This window comes from Triturus cristatus, chromosome 7 (genome assembly GCF_964204655.1).
Source record: "Triturus cristatus chromosome 7, aTriCri1.1, whole genome shotgun sequence".
Classification (NCBI taxonomy): Eukaryota; Metazoa; Chordata; class Amphibia; order Caudata; family Salamandridae; genus Triturus; species Triturus cristatus.
Window position 1 is genome coordinate 1,718,005,655 of NC_140590.1, and position 22,273 is coordinate 1,718,027,927.

General features: G+C 43.2%; 1 protein-coding gene and 1 long non-coding RNA gene across 2 annotated transcripts in view; both read left to right on the plus strand.

The window, feature by feature from the left end:
• Positions 1 to 766, plus strand: part of LOC146812874 (alpha-2-macroglobulin-like) — a 34,679-nt gene extending 33,913 nt beyond the window's left edge. Inside the window, exon 8 of the mRNA XM_085620385.1 lies at positions 646 to 766. Within this exon, the coding sequence (XP_085476511.1) occupies positions 646 to 766 (121 nt within the window). The remainder of the gene's footprint in view (positions 1 to 645) is intronic.
• A 3,821-nt stretch (positions 767 to 4,587) lies between these two features.
• On the plus strand, positions 4,588 to 20,701 carry LOC146812875 (uncharacterized). Its single transcript, XR_014966931.1, has 3 exons — positions 4,588 to 4,692; positions 18,097 to 18,138; positions 20,469 to 20,701. It is a non-coding gene; the product is annotated as an uncharacterized LOC146812875 (long non-coding RNA).
• Positions 20,702 to 22,273: the final 1,572 nt, after the last annotated feature.

Here is a 22,273-nt window from a genome sequence, read left to right on the forward strand (position 1 = left end):
CACACGTTAGGGTGCGCGCACGGTGCGCGGCTATAGATATTTATGTACTTTAACTGCAATTTTCTCAGGAACTACTGAACAGATTGACTCCATATATGCAAAAGGCACATCCCTGACCTGAGGACTACCTCTTTGCCAAATATCAAGTAATTCTGTTCAGCCGTTCGGGCTGTACCTTCGACTAAAGGTCCTATGGGAAAATGCATGGGGAAAACGCGTTTTGGGACCCCCCTTTTTTCTCGGCCCCCGCTTGACGAATCCCCCCGAGACTTTCAGGGTAGGAGCTGAGCGGAGCGCCCCATCAGTTTTGAAAATTTCATGAGGATTCGTCAACCGGCGCCAAAGTTATTCAAATTAGAATTTTGAGATTTCCTATGGAAACACGGTCCTAACTATAACTATCTACTGGCGACCGCCAGTAGATTATATATATATATATATATATATATATATATATATATATATATATATATATATATATATACATATATATACATATATATTATCCAGTATTTGTATTGTGAAAGGGAAGCAGAGATTTTATTTTTGACAGCAATTTTAATCTTGCCTACTCTTGACGGAGTCCAAACAGGGTGGCAGAGATCCTGCATTACAAATATCTCACTCCTCTGTCTGCTTCCACAGCTACATCGGTAACCGGGAGACTTCGAACATGGCCCTCATCGTGGTGGACATGGTGTCAGGGTTTATTCCTGTGAAGAGCTCTGTGCGAGAGGTGAGATGGGGCAATTACGACTCCAGGTGAAAGGTGGTGGTGGGATGTTGTTCCATCCGAAATATGGGTTGTAAATGAGCTAGTTTCTCTAGATTTCCTTTCCTGAATGGAGCACATTTCTAACTGTCACAACATTCATAACAATACCCAGAAGTAATCCTGAAAATATGACAGTGGTAGATTTCCTGGAGTTCTCCAAGGAGCACAAAGTAATCATGCAGGCTTTTCACCTAGTGAAACATTAGGATACTGAAATGTGCATGGTCACATTTGTCACATTTTATTTTGTAGGTTTTCTCTTATTTTCATCATGTGGACACATCTCTTAATCTACACACCATGTAATATGAGAGATTTCTGATCCTTTCCAACCTGTTCCTTGCAAGGCCACCCCACTTATAATGCACACTTTCATGTCACTGACCTTAACACATGAATGCAACATGCTTTGCCATAATGGTGGATTTTTCAGAAAGACAAACTTGACTTGGGCAACCATTACAATACATCCCAAAATCATGCACTTGAAATTGATGCAGATTGGCTGGGGCGAGGGGGAGATAGAGGTTGTCAGAAGTATTCCCAAATGTAACAGTTTCCATTAAAATTCCTGATTATTTTTTTTCTCAACTTTGTTGCAAAAAACACTATATATTTGCTCCAATTGGGCGGCACTACAATTTGATGCTCAGTCCATCCTGATTTATTTGGTGCAAAAGTGGTCAGTGTTTTTCTGAATTTCTTTGAAAATATTCGGCATTAAAAAAAATGCAGTCTTAGGCTTGAATCTGATTGACATTTAAGTGCCTTCCTTTGGTCAGCGCTGGTTTGTTAATGTATTCCTCAAAAGTATATCCGCTGGTTATCTGTGCTCTTGGGTGGTAATATCTATAAATGTTCCCTGTTCTCTACCTATTACCATCACAAGTGGAATTAGAAATGGCCGCCCCTCTTCCCCATGCTTTCTATATGGACTCTTTCATCACTTCACTTCTTCAAGCACCAGCAGTGAAATTTGCTAAGGGTAGAAGCCCAAGGGCTGACATTTGTTAATGATATTTAATCTAGATCCAACTGCATCCTTCCCGTTCACTGAGACTCTTGTCTACCAATGTGAGATTAGATCCCGCTAAGGGGTAAAGGGGGCTTATTTACAAACCACTTGCAACACCAGTGCGTCACTTTATGCGTCTCACCAGCGGCGCATTTTGCTGCCCCATATTTACAAGGACATGACTAGCCACCCTGCTTGGCTTTTCCTGTCCTTCTAAATACAGCCCCTTAACACGCAGCACTTTGCGTGAAAAGGACGTTCCATGGGTGTTGCTGAGGGTGTCCCCACGCAACTCCCATGGAACCAGACACATTTCCAGATTTACTAGGAATTGTAAATCTGGAAATGCGTGTGAATGCTACGTCTCCCCTAGGGAGGCGTAGGGAGGCGCAATGAGGAGAAATGTATTCATTTTGCCTCTTTCTTTTTCCCTTTTCTATACGTGCTGCATTCTGCAACACACATAGAACACGGAAATCTTGTGATTATTTATGTGTAGGTAGGTGTTCTTCTTGCACATAAACAATCATTAAAAAAAATATGTTTTACAAGTTCTATGTGTGCTAATGCAGCACACATTGAAGTTGAAAAACACCTTTTCAGATTGTTTTTGTGCAGAAGTGACACCTTACTGCACCTTACTGCACATAAACAATCATCCCCGTGATGCAGGCGTCCTTGCACCATGGTGCAAGGGTGCCTGCGTCGGCAAATGGCACTTAATTGTGTGCCAGCGCAGGGGAGAGCAGAGGGATCCTTCATATCCCTGTGCTTTGAAAGTGCCACAGTGTGGTGCAGCCAAAAAGTCTGCGGTGGCGCGCTGCGGCACTTTATTGTAAATGAGGCCCAAAGTGAGAAAAGTCAAGCTACGATGATTGCTGCATCTAGATTCCCAGATCAGGTGATCATGAGAATCTTGGATATCGTGAGTACCTCTCACCAATGATTTCCCTTGAATATTTTCATAAACTCTGATAACTATAGTCATATTTTGAAGTCATTGGAGAATTTACCCCTGCATCACAATTATTCATATTTGGCCGCTGTACGTGGCTTGAGCCAAAACAATATTTAATGCACGAGGCCACATTAGTTACTGATACAGGAAAAGATAGGTATGGTTAAGTTTGGGTTGAGAGCAAAAGAGAGGAGAGAGTCTCAGACCGATATAAGATGCATCTAGTCAGTGACAGAAGATGGTGTACTAAGTGAGTTGTGGAGACTGGCTGGTCAGATATACAAAGTGAGACAGGATGAGACAGAGAAAGATGACAGCAAGACACAGAGAGAGCAGGTAACAGGGGTGAGAGCGAGACAAAAAGCATAGCCACAAAAGGTGACGGATGCATGGAAGCATTGAGTGTGACAGAGCGGCAGCGCCCTGGAGTAGTGGCGTGCACATAAACAGGTGGGTGGAAAAGCTGCATAGTAATAGGAGGGGCCCAAGGACCCTGGGATGCACACACTACACTGTGCTTTTCTGCTCACGGTCAAGAAGGATGTTAAGAAAGTGGAAATCACTCCAGATCAAGTCCCCATCTACCTCGATCAGGTGAGAGCTGCTCTTTTCTTCAGTTTATTATATTCAGTTGGACATTGAGAGCCTGATTCACAAAGGTAAAGTAGGACTTTTGGTCTGAGTTTAGACCAAACGTCTACCTTTACTACTTTTTGGTATTCATAAAGGTAAGTTATGATTAGTATCTTGACGTCCGCACTCGGGGTGGAAACTCCGCACCCGGGGTGGAGATCTGCCTGAGTGAGGAGATTTCCCCCAAGTGCGGAAATTCCACTCTGGGCGCAGAGTGGAATTTTCACACTCAGGCAGAGATCCTACCCCGAGTGCAGAAACTCTGCCCCGAGTGTGGACTCCTAACTAACCTTTGTGAATACCAAAAGTCGTAACCTTAAGACTTTTGGTCTAAGTTTACCTTTGTTAATCGGGCCTTAAATCTAAAAGGAATTGAAATTATAGGAACACTGAACAGGGGGGTTTACATGAGATGACCTTGACCGTATCAACATAATTTACTTCTCCTAGAATCAATTTCTCATTCTCATTATCTATTCAGTAACATTTGGATTAACTGGCAGCCTGATTTAGAGTTGGAAGGCAATGGGAAATCATCTGATTTCTGGAGGCAATGCTAAGTGTTGCAGAGACTCTACTAATGGACGTATATCCACCAGGAAGATGGGAGTAAACACCACCTGTGGCTGCTCTTCCAGATTTTTCATTTATCAAACAAACTCTAAGTCAGGCCAAGAGTCCAGTGTGCACAGATTTAGGATAGTGTCATGAGTGTTTGCCTTAATACTAGAATTCAGGAGGCTATGAAGTTCTGGGAGACTCAGTCCCCTAAAAATTTAGAACAAAGTCCATCTTTAATTTTACTTCTACATGGGAGACTCTGCGTTAAGGGAAACATTGTGAGGTGCATCCTGTGGTGGATAGTTTGAGAGAAGTAGCCTTCAACTATAAGTTATAAAAAACAGTCCGGAGTGTAGCCTGTGACTCCTGGTTACAGGAAGAAAGCGTTAAAAGTAGCTTTAATCCACAGGTCCATTAAGTGGTTTTTTCCACCTCATATAATTTGAATCTCCGAAGGTAAAGCTCAAATGCCTACGACTTATGCGCCTAATAAATACCCTTACCTTGTTGAAACTGCCAGGGGTGTCTAAATACTTTTATTTGCCCCATTGTTGGTGCGGGTTTATCTCTGAAGCCATTAAATATCTTGCAGGTTTTCTGTGGCAAACATGTTCCTCACATTTCTTTGGTTGTGTTTTCTCTGTTAGCTTGACAAGACCCCACATCAGTTCAGCTTCTCACTGGAGCAGGACAAAGAGGTGAAGGACATGAAGCCAGCCACGGTGATGGTCTACGACTACTACGAGAAAGGTGAGACCTCATGGTCAAAGAGCGGCAGCCAATGGTAGGAGCTGCTGTCTTGGTAACAGCCCCTGCTACCTTGGTCTCAGTGTTCATGAAGGCAGCAGTAAGAACAGAAAGTAAATGATATGTAGACCAATGTTTGTTCTTTGTACCTTCAAATCCTTTCACTCCTCGTAGCCCATCAGCAGCAAACAGGAGGCAGCTGCATGACTGAGGTTGGGACAAAGGGTCAAGTGTGAGTCAAAGAGTGGGTGAGGCCACTTCTGCTAACCCTGAATCAACATTTTCATGAATAGCAACAGATCATGCGAGCTTCACTCCTTTCTGAGAAGATGCTGTGTATCAGGTCCAAGCCTGCCAGCAACATTTCTTCTTTTTTAAGATTAAACTCCAAAAGGGAGCTGATTCTTGAAAAACCAAAATCTATTATTCTGAGGGACAAAGAATTTCTCCCTTCATGCGAGGCCTTTGAACACATTCTCTGCCCGGGAAGGCCATGTTTTACATGCCTGCCCTCTATGGCTGCCCCAAGCAGGCAGATATAGTGGTCCTTAACCCCCCGGGTTAAGGCGTGGCAGCCTGTTAGCATGACGTGAGGGCCCTGTGGGAGAAGGCTGTTTCCGATGGTGGAGCTGTCGAAACCCAGCACTTTCCCTGTCACTGTACAGTGGGGGAACCATGGGTTAGGCCTGGTAGGAGCACCCCTGATTTACGCCAGTGCTTGTGCTTTACCAACCTGTAACTTGAAGAACCAGAACCTTTTGGGCCTGGCGGCGCAGGGTATGCCTTAATCTCCTGGGTTCTCCTGCTCAGCTACACAGAGACACGGGACACTCTGTTAGGCGTTAGAAGATCAGATTTATTAGCTGCAGCTAGTACAGTTATTCTAGAAGTACACAAGGTAGGTTCTCAGGAGACTGCCACTTTACTCCTTGGCGCACAATCTTATATACCATATAGGTAACATATACATTAACCAAATATACACCCAGAACATACGAGAAAGAGCCAATAAGGAAAGTTGGAAAACAGGACAGAACCAATAGGAGAGATTTGAAAACAAAGTGTCAGATGACTCGAAGAAACCTCTCCTTCAACTATGTTTGTCACCCCTCCCTCAAACTAATTCATTAACGGATTCGTAACTAACTTGCAGGTGGCGAGATACGTTTGTGTGTGCTGGAGGATAGTTGTGAAACGAGAGCATGCTAGCAGAGGACAGTGAAGGCCAGACGAAGACAGTTGTGAAACGAGAGAATGCTAGCAGAGGACAGTGAAGGCCAGACGATAAGATAAAGTCAGAAAAGAATAGTGTGAACCAACAGATAGTTGAGACGGAGATTAGAAAAACGAGACAGGGATTAGTGTACTCGGCCAGTCCTAACACCAGCTTTGCAAATAGAGGCAGAAGGGCTATTTCAACACGAAGCTGCAGAAAAAGCAGAATAGACTTTGTTCGTCGTGCTGCCTGAGTGATGGCAACACAAAATGGCGGCGGAGCACAAAATGGCGGGTCGATTCGATCACGATCAGAAATCGAAGTTCCTCAGACCCTCCTTTTGCCAGAACTCAGGCAAGATAGACTCATGTTAATCTGAGTCAATGTCGATAACCATGAGGTCATCGAGCTGTTGCTGTAACATCATTCTTATGTTTTCTGTTCTTGGTGATCTGGGTTTAGGGATGCACATAGTAGCATATAGGTCACAGATGGCGGGACCACAGTGCATACAAAGGCAACAGGAGAAAATAATGGTCAAAATTATTCCAAGAAATGTCAATGCTTTCCAACCCCATTTGGACAGTAGTCCCCAAAACCACTCCGGAAAGGACCAATCTCCTTCGTCCTGATGAATCGACTCAGAGATTATATGCAACTTGGAGATAGCTTGGTATACTGTCGGAGCGTCATTAGGTATAAAAATACAGCAACTTGACCTGATCAATTTGCACACTCCACCACGATCTGCAAGAACAAAATCTAAGGCAACTCGATTTTGTAAGGTCGTAAGACGGTCCGCCTGTAGTTCTGCCGTGATATTACTTAAGGCTCCTACAGTGATGTCTATTGTGGTCTCTACGACACGGACCAGTTGCCTTATATTTCTGCTGTTGGCCATTGGACCCCAAAAAGGAAGAAATCCTTTGAGGAAATCTCCTCCCTCTTGTCCTGCTGTGTCTTTCGAATCAATAATCCCTCTGTTTCGATGATAGTTTGCAGAAGCGGTGTATGTAGGGGGAAGAAGGAAAGCTATATAGCAGGTACCAGAAAAACCCGTTGGTAACCACTGTAAGCTCTATTGTGGCAGATAAAATATGTGAAACAAATGAACTGCTGGTGAACCGTCACCAGTATACTGAGTGCACAGCTAGAACAATGCAGGGAACAATTGTATCACTTTCAAGAAACGTAGAAAGGAATTATCGTGAGTTTGAACTCTCTTAAACAACAATTTACTACGAAATGAAAACAGGAATATTTGAGAGAAACTCTTTATATAAGTCGATCAAAAGGCAACAAAAAAATTGTACATAGCATTAATGTTGAAGTGACATGGAAAACAATAATGCATGAATACATTCAATGTGAAAACTGCACAATGGCAATAAAATTGATCGTCAATTCATGGGGAGATGTCCAATGCATTTCGGGATGGGAAGCATCCCTTCTTCAGGGGCAGCTGTTGAAAAAAGGAAATTACATTGAAACTTATTGCACTACGAGGAAACTGTGTAAAAAACACTGAAACAATAACAAGATGCATCATGGCTGGAACCGGGAGGGTGAGCGGCTGATCTGAATCACGGCGAGACAATTCAACGTGCGAACTGCATGAAAAGCAGAGGGGGGTGGAAAAGACAGTGAGCGTATGTATAAAGCTGAAGCGAGCACATCATGTTAAGGAGAGTGAAAGGGATTCAAAACGTGCGCCAAGTGACATAACATGACTCAAAAAATGTTCAAATAAACGTGAAAAATGGCTGCTGTGCGTTAGTAGTAAACCGTCATGCTGGCATTTGTGTCAGACCAAGAAAACTCAACAGACTCTTACTGGATATGAAAAGACGGGCAAAGATGTTCATGTAAACACGGAGTTCACAGTGTCTATCAAATAGATAGGAAGCTTCAAAGGGAGTGCGCTGAAACACAGAAAATACACAATTGTGACCCAAAACCAGACGAAAACAATTACGTTACAGGGGAAAAGTGAAAACAGAGACTTACAGGAAATAATCCAAGGAAGCTGGTCAATATGATAGTAGAATACTGCGGAACAGCGTGGCAAACTTATTACTGTTCTGAAGGCGAAATGAAGAAGTGCAAATGAAGGTGAGGATAACAACTGTGTTGACAGGAGAATACATGCGGGAAAACAAAAATGCAGTACCTGGACGAAAGTCAACCGCCTCAAATGTGATGCAGAGACTGAGACAGGGAAGAAAGAAAAAAGCACAGAGACTGAGGCCATCAAGTTCAAAATGAATCACAACCAAGAATAACTCAGGAGTGCTAACAAGGACTTACCATTAAGGCGTGAGGTGAAAAGACGAAATGATTCAGACTACTGCGGACCACCGGAAAGGAAAGGGACACGAGCGTGTACAGTCCGAGAGTAAAATCAGTGAACGCATGATCACGTGATGTCGGAAGCAAAGTTGTGAAGATAGAAAGAGGACTACGTAACCCAAGGGTGTAGTAAAAATCCAAAACTACACCCTCACTGCGGTGTAAAAAGCACACACAACATGGAGACAGAGAAAGATTGTAAACAATAGTTGTACAATAAAGTTCAAAGAATGTAGATCACAATGTGCGACCACGAGACAAAGGGTATCAAGTAGTGACCGGGGGACACCATGGGCATAAAAAGAAAACTGTGTAACCAACTGACAAAGGCACAGTAAAAGTAAAATAGTGATCAGAACAAAATATGCACGAACTGACAGAATAAGGTGTAATGAGAGCGAAACAACTTAAGACTCAAAGTGATCCAAATAGACAATGTGCTCACATAGTGAACAATGAGAAGGACAAACATCAGTAAAAACTCACGAAGGATTGTTAGTAGGATTGTGCCTAGGAAAAGACAGAAACAGAAGTGTAAAAGCGAGTAGAACGACCAATAACAGAGGGTAACAAGGACATTGAAGTCGTCTATAGAACATAAATACATGAAAGGAAGAAACACACCGGAGGAAAGAAACAGAAACAAGATAGAGAAAGTTCAGAAAAACGTGATAAAAACGTGATAAAGATTGTGCAGTTTTCACATTGAATGTATTCATGCATTATTGTTTTCCATGTCACTTCAACATTATTGCTATGTGCAATTTTTTTGTTGCCTTTTGATCGACTTATATAAAGAGTTTCTCTCAAATATTCCTGTTTTCATTTCGTAGTAAATTGTTGTTTAAGAGAGTTTAAACTCACGATAATTCCTTTCTACGTTTCTTGAAAGTGATACAATTGTTCCCTGCATTGTTCTAGCTGTGCACTCAGTATACTGGTGACGGTTCACCAGCAGTTCATTTATTTTTGTTGCGAGGTGGGCTTCCTCGTTTCTGAGTTGCACGCTTCATGTTTTTAATTGTACTAATTGTTATTTGTCTTTACAACAGTTGGTGTGCGCTAACTTATACATATAAGATAAAATATGTGCCCTGAGATGGCACTAGAGGAGGCGAGTTCTGAGAGGAATAAACGTATGTGTGGGAACAGTTATTTCTTTGTATGGTGTCAGAAGAGCGATCGTTTATTTGCAGACAGAAATTTCCCTGATGAGGAATCGTCCAAATTGGTGGAGATTTTCTTTGTTTGACCTTATCACTAAGGCTAGTTACATATTGGGTGACGTTCCAGTTTGTATATGCTTTCCTTTCATCAACGGAAATCTTACTATTTTCCATGATTTTAGCCATAGCTACCATTCCCTTAATTAATGAGCTATGACTAATATCTGGACCACCAATATATGAACTAATGGATCGTTTGAACTTGCTTTGGTAGGCATTGGAGAAAATGACAAAATAAGCCCAAGCAGAACCCTCATAAGAGAACGGAAGAACTAAATATGGCATTCCTTTTTCTGTGGTATGTGGCATAAGTCCACACACCCAACAGTCAGTCGTATTGACTACTAACTGATGTTGATGTAATAACTGAACAAAGGAATTGTTATAATATTCAGTTCTTCTGATGAGTTCATGTTGAGGAAGGGTATGAAAGAGATGTGGAGAGACAGTAGAAGAAGATGAAGAGGAAGAAGGAGAGGCAACTTTTTGTTGCAGAGCATAAATAATCCAACCTATAAACGCCAAAGCAATACACAATAATATAATAATACATAAGGTTATATTAAAACGACTGTACATTAATTTACAGGATTCTTTCTTCATTTCATCCTTTCTCTCTCTTTTGCCTAGTGTAGTTTCCATCTTTCTAATGGATGCTCACGGCAATCTTCCTCGATCACTCAATTATGATTATCTGCCGTCCTATGACACTGCAAGTCCTGCAGGCCTATTGCCACTACTCAGGTCACAATCAAGACTCCTACCGTGACCCTGCAACCGGGACAGAATACTACACAAGAGAGAAAAATTTTAAGTGTTCTTTGGTCTAGGTCTCAAATTATAATGTTCTTTGTTTCGTACAGTCTGGTCGTGGAACAATGTTCGTGGATTTGTTGTATCTAAGCGACGATGTGGTGTTATCGCTTCCTGCAGAATGTCGTCGTCCTCTTTCTCAGACAGTGTCCCATTCAGGCGTGCATCACTGAAAGGTACGAATCGTGGAACCTTCTCACTCTCAGAGTCACCAATGCCCCTGCGCACCCATTGATCGTAGGGTAAAGGCAAAGGCACTTTCTTACAATGTACGACGTGAATCCAATTTTTCTTTCCTGCGACTTTAACTGCTGTTCTCGTGGTCAAAAGCACTAAACGAGGCTTCTTCCACCTGGGCTCCAAATTTCTCTTCCTTTGGAAATTCTTGGTGCAGACCCAATCACCTGGTCGGATGGAATGACCTGGGTCTGTGGAAGCCTCTGGTAAAGCACTCTGAACCTGTTGATGGAGAACATGCAATTTAGTCGTAAGATCATGCAAGTAGTCAATCAACATTGGATATGGCAAGTCTGAGTATTTCTTAGGGCGAGGGACTCCCCATACATTAGCCGGGCGTCCAAAAACCACTTCGTAAGGGCTAAGTCACAAACGAGAGTGTACTGCAGTTCTGGTGGACAGTAGAGCCAATGGTAAAGCATCGGGCCAATTGAGTCCTGTACTAGCCTGAACTTTTGCTAGTTTTAACTTTAATGTACCGTTGTAGCATTCTACTAAACCCGCTGACTGTGGATGATTTGCCGCATGGAACTTTTGCTTGATACCAAGACCCGCACAAACATTTTGCATGACTTGGCCTACAAATTCGCTTCCATTGTCACTCCAGACAATGTGCGGCAAACCAAACCTGGGGAAAAATTCTTTTAGTAAAGCTTTAGCTGTGGATAAGGCTGTGTTGTCTTTTAAAGGGTCGGCTTCTATCCATCTTGAAAAGGCGCATACTACCACCAGAACGTATTTAAGGTTGTTGCATCGCTCCATATGAATATAATCAATCTGCAACACTTCAAATGGATATTTTGGAGGAGCAAAGTGACCCGCTGGAGTTGGGGTTCCCTTTCCCGGGTTGGACATCAAACAAACAATACAATGTTTCACTACATTGTCTGCACATTTTGGGATTCTTTCATTTTGCCACACTGGAGCCAGAAGTTTGCATATACCTTTTGCACTTAAGTGGGCTGGACCATGTGCCATAGTAACCACTGGGAGTACATAGGCATCTGGTAACAGCCAACGTTGATGTTCAGATAATTCCACCCAACAACCCATTTCATCTAACATTCCTGTACTTTCTTTCCACCTACTTAATTCCTTCTCTGTAGCCTCTTCCTGAATTAATTTTACACTTTCTACTGTATTCTCATACATTCCTTTCTCTCTGACCCAATTCACAGGACCCGCCACATACATTCGACTCGTAACATCTTTTGCTGTCTTTTTCGCTACTTCATCTGCAAATGCATTTCCTCGGCCAACATCATCTGTAATCTTTTTGTGTGCACTGTACTTCACAATCGCTATTTGGGTGGGTAAGGCAAGTGATTCAAGAAGATCAGTCACTAACTGACCATGTTGAATTTTGGTGCCATGTGAAGTGAGGAATCCCCTTTCCTTCCTAAGACGCCCAAAGTTGAACGCTACACCAAAGGCATATTGGCTGTCAGTGTATACGTTCACTCTCTTCCCTTTTGACAATACACATGCTCTCGTTAAAGCTATCAATTCTGCTGCTTGAGCTGAATTATGTCTAATACGTGCTGTTTCCACGACTGTATGTAAAGTAGTTACGGCATAGGCTGAAACTGTATCTCCATTAGGCATTTTAAAACAAGAACCGTCTACCCATAGAGTTCCATCCGGATTCTCTAGCGGTGTATCTTTCAAGTCAATTCTTCCTTTTGTCTCTTCCTCAGTACGAAAGACACAATCATGTTGCTCCTCAACACTTTTCTCATCTGGAAGGGGCAACAGAGTGGCAGGATTTAGGGTATTACATCGTTTGATGTGTACGTGACTAGACAAAAGCGTCAGCTCGTATCCAGTTAGACGAGCACTCGTAAGATGCTGCGTTTTTGTTCTGTTTAGTAAGGTATCCACTGCATGTGGTACCATGACAATGAGAGTGTTATCCAACACCACTCCAGCAGACTGTCGAATAGAAATTGCTGCTGCTGCTGTCGCTTTGAGGCAACTGGGCAATGCTTTAGCTACTGGGTCTAACGTAGCCGAAAAATAGGCACATGGCCGCTGTTTGTCCACGAATTGCTGTGTTAAAACTGACAACGCACAACCTTCTCTCTCGTGAACATAGAGCGTAAAAGGCTTACTGTAATCAGGAGTACCCAATACAGGAGCAGAACACAGAGCAGTACGTAAGTCAGTAAAACTCCTTTGGCACTCATCAGTCCATGGAAGGGGCTGAGGCATATCTTTTAAAGTGAGTGCCAACAAAGGCTTGGCCATCAGAGAGAAGTTAGGGATCCGCTGCCTACAATAAGAGGTGATACCCAGAAAGGCACGTACCTCCCTTTGTGTGGATGGCACAGACATTTGCGTAATCGCCTGAATTTGTTCTGGTGTTAATCGTCGTCCCTCCTTTGATAGGAGATGACCCAAGTAGGTAACCTCTCGACGGACATATTGTAATTTGGAAGGTGAAACCTTATGATTCAGATTAAACAAATGGTGTAACAATGCAACAGTGACATTTTTGCAAATATCTTCTGAATCAGCAGCGATTAACAAGTCATCCATGTATTGGATAAGAGCAGCACCAGACGGCAAATGAAAAGTATCCAGATGACATTTTAAAGCTTGGCTGTAAATGGAGGGACTTTCACAATAGCCCTGAGGTGCGCGCTTAAACCGGAAGCTTCGGCCTCCAAGAGAGAAGCCAAAAATGTCCCTACTCTCTTCTGCAATGGAAATACTAAAGAAGGCATTCTTTAGATCGATAACAGAGAACCAAGTCGCTGTGGAAGGTATCATTGTCAATAGAGCAGTGATATCTGGAACAACAGGAAATTGTGGTACAACAATTTTGTTTACCTCCCGAAGATCAATTACGAAACGATATACAGGTGGCTGAGAAGGATCAGTGCGTTTAAGAACAGGAAGAATAGGACTATTGCATGCGTTACCTCTTGTTTCTTCAACCACGCCCTTCTGAATCAAATCATGAATGATTTCCAAAAGTGCTTTTTCACCTTCAGTGGAAATTCTATACTGCGGGATGCGCAGTAATTCAACATTGGGCTTGAGAGTGACAACATAAGGTGGAATTTCGAGACAGCCCACATCATTCGGACCCTTGGCCCAAAGCGTTGCTGGAAGAGAAAGCAATTCAGGTGGAAACTGATCTTTGGACAAATACATTGGAGAAGTCAATTTCTGTCCTAAAGTAAGATGTACACCAGAAGGAGAACAATATATCGTAGCATGCATTCTTTTCAATGGGTCCAAACCCAACAGATTTTCACCGCAACCATTCGTCAAAAGAAGTGGAGCTTCCAAATCATAAGGACCAATTGAAATAGGCAAAGGGCAAGAAACCGGATTGCGAACAGGGGCGCCAGAAAATCCTACAGAAACATTTGTTAAGCCAGACAAAGGTGCCCCAGGGAGTTTAGAATGAATGATAGAACTTCTCATCGCCCCAGTATCTAGAAGAAACGGCTCTAAAACACCCATTGTAGTGACGTTAACATAAGGACCACTCTGGTCTACTGGAACCGACACAACTCCCTTACTTTGTCCATGGCTGTCCTAGTTGGCATGAAGACTTTCATTTCCGTTTTCAATATAATGGTCTTCATTGTAGTACTGAGACCTAACATTCTGCTGATCGAAGTAGTTTATGGAATTGGGAGAAGGAAGGGCACGCTGTTCTTGAGTAAACACACCTCGACCTCTACCTCTGTTTGCTGACTGGAGGCCAGTACGACCTCGTGGGGCAGATAATGCTCCATTGCGCTGCAATAAAACCGGACAACTATTCTTAAAATGACCTTCCTCTCTACAATAGGCACATTGATTAGGTCCTAACAAAGGTCGCGGAATGTATGGCTCAGGTTTTTGATACAACCTCTGAAACTGCGAAGGCTGTTGAAATTGAGGCTGAGCATGACGAGGAGGATAGGCTTGTTGCAAGAGAACCTTCGTTTTTAATTCTTTCGTCTTTTTCTCTTGCTTTTTTTTTTCTTCTTTATCTCTGTTTTCATAATATTGTGCAGTAGCCAATATCTGAGCAGAAGAAGAAACAGCCCATGAACTTTCAGAATCTTTCAATTTGTGTGACAGCTCGGGAAGCAAATTAAATACGAATATGTCCACAAATAATCGCTGTCCACCCTCTGTAGCCATATCTTGACCACTGTGATCGATAAATGTCTCCTCGAAACGAGTAAAGAAATCAGAGACACTTTCATCTTTCCTTTGTTTGCATGCTGCTAGTTTATCCCAATTAACTCTCAATGCAGGCATCATAGTTTTCATTAATGTAATAATCCTACCAGGGAGTTCTGAAATCAAAGCTTCAGGCTTTGCACCACCCACTTGGTCTCTATCTGTGGCAATTATAACATCCCAAGTAGCACCTAGTTCCTGTGCGTGATTCTCCTTACGAATCTTAGCCCATATTGTCTGTGGGACTACATTTCCCATCAACATATCGATATCTGCAAAATTCATGATGCTAGCGTCAACTGTCTGTGATAATTCTTTATAATAACCCGCAGGGTTTTTACGAGGATCCGGTAGAGTCTGCTTCAGGGCCAAAACTTCAGATCTCTTCCAAGGGACATGTACACATATACGCTGAAAATGAGCAGGAATAACTGGATTAGCACCTGCTGCTGCAACCTCTTCTTTCCATACTGGAGGAACCTCTCTCATGGGATAATTTTTCAGTGTCAGTTTAACCGACGGATCAGAATCAAGGAAAGCCTGAGAGAACAACAAGGATCTATAAGAAATAAGTGTCCTTACAGCTTTCTCAACCTTAGAACCCACAACAAGTCCTTTATCAAAATCAGTCTGAACATCTAACAGATCTTGTGGGATCGGACTCGAATTCACATCTTCCCATTCTTTAATGAGTGTATCGCACATTGCATTAAAAATATATCTTTGCGTAGGCGCATTCCATTGTGAGAAAGTAGGCATAATATTGGGCACACTGTATTGGGGACCCTTTTTGATCCATTTACGTGCGAGAGAGTCTCGTTCTTCAAAATCTGGGAACTGACTGCGAGATTGTCTTCGAGCAAAAGCCGGAGACACATTTAAAGCTTCAAAGAAAGGAGATAGAATACCAGTGACGGTGTCCGTAAGACGCTTACGCATGGAAGGAGAATTAGACATGAGAATTGGAGACAAAGTATTAGGAGAACTGACAGAAGGAGAACCGATAATTGCAGGAAGAGCAGAAGGCAAAGGAGATCGAAGATCAGGAGATGAGGGCACAGAAGTTGAAGTTAATGGTAAAACTGGAAGAGGCGGTAATACTGGAGGAGGCAAATGCGGAGGTACCGCTGGCGGCTGAACAGGCTGTAACAATTGGGGTGCATTGGCACTTTGTGCATAGGGCGGAGGCAATCTCAATAAATGGGACATTAGGGGATCTTCTTCTATATCTTTCTTATTATCGGAAGGGGAAACAGGCAACACCGGATAGCATTTATCTATCGCCATGCGATGCTGTCTCTCTGAAATTTCAGTCGCATTATCAATTTCATCGTCTTTAATTGTTGGGCAGCCTGTATAATTGTCATACCCTGTGCTTTTCTATCTCGTTTTGCTTGCTTAATTTCTTTCTGTTTGGCTTCCTTACGCCAGAGGAGGAAAGAGTCAAACATTGCCGGCCGGGCTTTTCTTTTGAATAGAACTGCTTCTAAATTATCTAGCACATCGGGCTCAAAGCTACCATTTTCTGGCCATTTTAGAACACCATCTTTCTTCGTGTATAGGGTCCATGACTCGTTAAAGGCAATGGGGCCAATACCATGTTTCGAATAGAGCTCATATGTGGGAGTTCCAACCAAAGGAATCGGACAAGAGTCCTCAAGCCGGGAATCCCTATTACAACCAAAGCAACAAAATTTTCCAAACTTAGTCAGACCAGGCATCTCGTGATATCACCGGACTGTTCACAAACTTCAAGGGGGTAAAACTCAGTTTACGCAGCACAAATGCACTTACCCCTCGGCTTCGGCTATTGCAATAGTCGAATCTAAGGACCAAGAGTAAACAACTAAGAAACAAAATTGTGGGAGCGACCCACCAAATACTTAACTAAGGACGTCTTCTCACGCCAACAGAGGCCCGTCTATCGTCTCGCCTTACCATACATCATCAAAGGAAGGGCCAAGGCAGGGCGGCAGTCAGGGCAGCGGTCGTCAGTAGCCGTCAGGAAGGAGTAACCATGCTGCAAAAGACCTTCGGACCACTTTCGACATACAGGGGTCGCTTGACGTGGCTCGCGAATCCTCCAGAATTTTCTTGTGGGGTTCCTCACGACCTTCAGGCAGAACCGGTACCACTGAAACCGCCCAACGTTGGGCGCCACTTGAAGAACCAGAACCTTTTGGGCCTGGCGGCGCAGGGTACGCCTTAATCTCCTGGGTTCTCCTGCTCAGCTACACAGAGACACGGGACACTCTGTTAGGCGTTAGAAGATCAGATTTATTAGCTGCAGCTAGTACAGTTATCCTAGAAGTAAACAAGGTAGGTTCTCAGGAGACTGCCACTTTACTCCGTGGCGCACAATATTATATACCATATAGGTAACATATACATTAACCAAATATACACCCAGAACATACGAGAAAGAGCCAATAAGGAAAGTTGGAAAACAGGACAGAACCAATAGGAGAGATTTGAAAACAAAGTGTCAGATGACTCGAAGAAACCTCTCCTTCAACTATGTTTGTCAACCCTCCCTCAAACTAATTCATTAACAGATTCGTAACTAACTTGCAGGTGGCGAGATACGTTTGTGTGTGCTGGAGGACAGTTGTGAAACGAGAGAATGCTAGCAGAGGACAGTGAAAGCCAGACGAGGACAGTCGTGAAACGAGAGAATGCTAGCAGAGGACAGTGAAGGCCAGACGATAAGATAAAGTCAGAAAAGAATAGTGTGAACCAACAGATAGTTGAGACGGGGATTAGAAAAACCAGACAGGGATTAGTGTACTCGGCCAGTCCTAACACCAGCTTTGCAAATAGAGGCAGAAGGGCTATTTCAACACGAAGCTGCAGAAAAAGCAGAATAGACTTTGTTCGCTGTGCTGCCTGAGTGATGGCAACACAAAATGGCGGCGGAGCACAAAATGGCGGGTCGATTCGATCACGATCAGAAATCGAAGTTCTTCAAACTGGCTCCTATGCCTTTATAAATCATCATTGCAAAATTGTGCACTGCGTTAGATAATAGATATCTCTTCAAGCATGCTGTAAAATGATCCCTTCTAGTAAACAGTGAGTCCTTCAAGCAAATAACGCCTCCCATACAGCAGTCGTTCCCTCTTACCATGGGACAGCTGCTCCCGCAAGCTAGCCCTACTTACTAGGCGCTAGCCTCCCTTAGGCAGCTTGTGTATTCAGGGAAGCAGGACCATTTTCCCATGTAATCTCTGCTTTGTGTTATCCGCCCTAGTTTTGTAATGGGGTAAATTGATTTTGTTTTCTTTGCAGGACAGATTTATGACAAATCTGTCTCTCCAGGAAAGAGAGACCACCCATTAATTGAGCCTTTTGTGACCCTTGTTTCTCCTTCCCTTGCAGGTGACAATGCAGTAACAGAGTACAACGCCCCCTGCAGTGCAGGTAGGTGTACTGGTGAAGGGCAGGCTCCTCCCTGCAGACACATGGCTAACACCCCCCCCCCCCCAGTGGTTCCTGCTCTTGTTGTCTCTGTTTTACCCACTCCATCTTTTGCTCTTCTTTCCCTTTCCTGCCCCCACCTCTCCTTAGGTGCTAGACTGTCTCTGTCCCTATCATACCTGCTGCTATGCCCTATCAGCAGTTCACTGTGCACGCTGCTTGTGTAGATAAGCCTCCCAGCTGTGTATATTTACATCAGTAGTATTTTGGCTCTGCACAGTTACACCACATTTCTTGGCAATGAACATTTACATGATGTCTCCTGTAGGTGCAGCTTTACAGCAGATCTAATGGCAGTGTATGTCCCAATCCAGTTTCTATACACCTAGTCTCTTGACACTGTTACTTACAGCAGCTCTCTTGGTAAAGTACCTTTACTGGTGGTCTCTTGGTAGTGTAACTGTACATCAGATGTCTTGCCAGTGTAACGGTATTGTCAGCCTCCTGCCACTGTACATTCACAGCAGGTTTCACACCAGAGATCACAGTAGCGTGCACTTCCATCACACCTTCTGGCAAGGTGACTTTACTACAGGTCTTTGGGCAGTGCAATTTAACATCAGGTCTCCTGTCAGAGATGCTGTAGGGGCAGGCCTCCTGGAAGTTTAAAGTTAGTCCAGTTCTCCCTAGTTCTCCTTGCAGTGTAAAGTTCCACCACTTCTACTGACAGTGTAAAGTTGCACCATTTCTCCTGACAGTGTAAAGTTACATCCGGTTTCCTGCCACTGTAAAGTTACATCCGGTGTCCTGGCATTCTCCTGACAGTGTAAACTTGCATCCGGTGCCCCGGCAGTGTAAAGTTACACCAGTTCCCCTGCCAGTGTAAAGTTACATCCAGTGTCCTGGCAGTCTAAAGTTACATCCAGTGTCCTAACAGTGGAAAGTTACATCTGGTGTCCTGGCATGGAAAAGTTACATGCTTTTCCTGCCAGTGTAAAGTTACATCCGGTGTCCCGGCAGTGTAAAGTTACACCAGTTCTCCTGACAGTGTAAAGTTACATCCAGTGTCCTGGCAGTCTAAAGTTACATCCAGTGTCTTAACAGTGAAAAGTTACATCTGGTGTCCTGGCAGGGTAAAGTAACATGCAGTTTTCTGCCAGTGTAAAGTTACATCCTGTGTCCTGGTAGTGTAAAGTTACAACAGTTCTCCTGACAGTGTAAACTTGTATACAGTGTCCTAGCAGTGTAAAGTTACACCAGTTCTCCTGACAGTGTAAAGTTATATCCAATGTCCTGGCAGTGTAAAGTTACACCAGTTCTCCTGACAGTGTAAAGTTGCACCTGATATCCTGGCAGTGTAAAGTTACATCTGTTCTCTTGATAGAGTAAAGTTACACCAGTTCTTCTGACAGAGTAAAGTTACAACTGGTGTCCTGGAAATGTAAAGTTATACCAGTTCTCCTGACAGTGTAAAGTTGCATCTGGTGTCCTGGCAGTGTAAAGGTACATGCGGGGTCCTGACAGTGTAAAGTTGCATCCGGTGTCCTGACAGTGTAAAGTTACATCTGGTGTATTGATGATGTAAAGTTACATTCAGTGTCCTAACAATTTAAAGTTACATCAGTTCTCTTGGCAATCTAAAGTTACACAAGTTCTCCTGGCAGTGTAAAGTTACACCAGTTCTCCTGACAGAATAAAGTTACATCCAGGGTCCTGGCAACGTAAAGTTGTGTGCGGAGTCCTGGCAGTGTAAAATTACATGCGGTGTCCTGACAGTGTAAAGTTACCCCTGTTCTCTTGACAGTGTAAAGTTACCCCAGTTCTCTTGACAGTGTAAAGTTACACCAGTTCTGCTGGCAGTGCAAAGTTACACCAGATCTCCTGGCAGTGTACAGTTGCACCAGTCCTGCTGACAGTATACAATTACATCTCGTGTCCTGTCAATGTAAAGTTCTGTGCGGTGTTCTGGCAGTATAACTTACACTGGTTCTGCTGGCAGTGTAAAGTTACACCAGTTCTCCTGGCAGTGTAAAGTTACACCTGATGCACAGGTAGAGTAAAATTCACTGCAGGTCTCATGTTTGGCCTCTATGGGGCGCTGTAGGTTTGAAAGACGGGTTGCTTCCTGTACATTTTTAATGATGGATCTTTGGCAGTAATATTTACATCATGTCATTTAGCACTATAAGGTCACAGAAGGTTTTCTGACGATGCACGCTTATACTTGGTTCCCTGCAGCTGCACATTTACACCAACCAGCCAGCAGCCTAGAAGCACACGTCTCCAAGTCTGGGAGCTAAGTTTCTGATCTGTATTTTTTCTCTCCCTTACAGGTGACTCCACGAGCAAAACCACCGAATAGTGAACGTGGGCCGCTTCTCCTCTGGCCCCACCCGAAGCCCCAGCCTTCCTGTTGCTTCGCCTCACCCCCCTCACCCTCTCTGTACAGTCCCCTCCCTTTTACTCGTCTACTCTACACATCACTCTTCCTCTCCAGCAGGGGGTTCCTTAGTGAAACTGGAGACGATCCGAATGGAATTCATACAATTGGAAATAAACCAGCTTCGTATTAAAAGCGGGTGTGTGGGGCCTTCTGATTCTACTCCAAGCACGTTGTGTGGGGGAGGGGCATCTGTGGTTAGGTCTCTCGCACATTTGGGCAAGGATGCAGTCAATGCACTTTAGTGAAAACACCGCGTGACTCTCCAAGCAGCATCCACAGGTGTTACAGAAACATAGTGACTGGTGTAAATGTACACCCTGTCTCTTTCCAGGGCATATTTACATCACACCTAGAAGTGTGATGTAAATATCCTGGTGTCACATTTTCTGGTACTTTAACATTACACTTTCCAGGTTCACTATAAAACGAATTGCATTTTGGGGTCCTTTGTAGGTTCAGCCAGGGCGCAGGAGTTCGAAGTGGGGCAGATACACACACTAGGGGAGGATAGAGAGCAATTATAAAGAAGATTTGTCAAAGCCAATAGTCCTAACCCGTAGCATTATCAAAGCCCACAGAGTTAGCCCATAACCTTGCCGTGCAGACTTGCAGAATTTACCAGTGCTTGTTTTTTTTAGAGATGGCCGCTGTGTGTGCTCACAAATGTGTGGCAGTCATATTGGAATTGTTTTTTTCGTTGCTCTAAGGGCATCCAGCCCAGATGTCATTTGACTTGTAGAGTGGTTAATAACATCAGTAACAAAGCAAGAATATTAATAATAAAAATACTTTCTGGCATAAATATTTTGGCAAAAATATAAATTACAAAAAGCATTGGCAAAGCCAATAGGTCTGGCCCTGACATCCTGGAGCAGTGATAAATTTGTTTTCAGTTTTTATTTCAGGCGTATGTCATAAAAGGAAAGAAAACAGACAGTCACCTAAAGTGGCACCACATGCTTGCAATACAATTTAAAAAAACATTACTGATGCGACTGTTTTACTAGTGATGATCTTTTAAAAAAAAAATGCCTTTCTGTGTTGCCATGCATTTCACAGTTTCGTTTTTGAAGGTGACAATAAGAAAGAATCACTCAACAAATTGCCATTTAGCTGTGCACCTGAAGTGCTAGGAAAATAAATTTCAATTTTTTAACGATAATAAAATACAACGCTTTGAAAGCTTTTTCACTGAAGAAAAGGAACTATTTTTAAACCGAAGTGAACAATGTGCTCAAGCTTTGTGCAGTCACTTAAAGTGAAAGGCATCAATAAGTAAAGTGGGCCGACCCACTGTGCCACGCTTTATGCTTAATGTGAATGAAAATTTAGCAGACCAATAGATGAAACCTGCTGGACCAAAACCAGCTAAAGGTATGTATATATATTATTTTTGAAGTTTTGGGAAAATAACAGACTGGCAAGACAGCTAAATTATTATTACGTTCTTATTGAGCGCAGCTGCCACCCCAAGGGTATCCTGGCGCTTGACCTTCAACAGTTCATCAGATCTAACACATTACATTGCTCTTGGAAAGAGATAGGTCTTTAAATCTCTTTTAAAGGAGGTTAGATGTTGCTTACTCCTGAGCGACAGAGGGAGGGTATTCTACAACTTAGCGGCTGCAAAGCTAAAAGCGCAGCCGCCCATCCTCACTCTGTTGATTTTAGGAACTTTTATCAAAAACGCCGAGG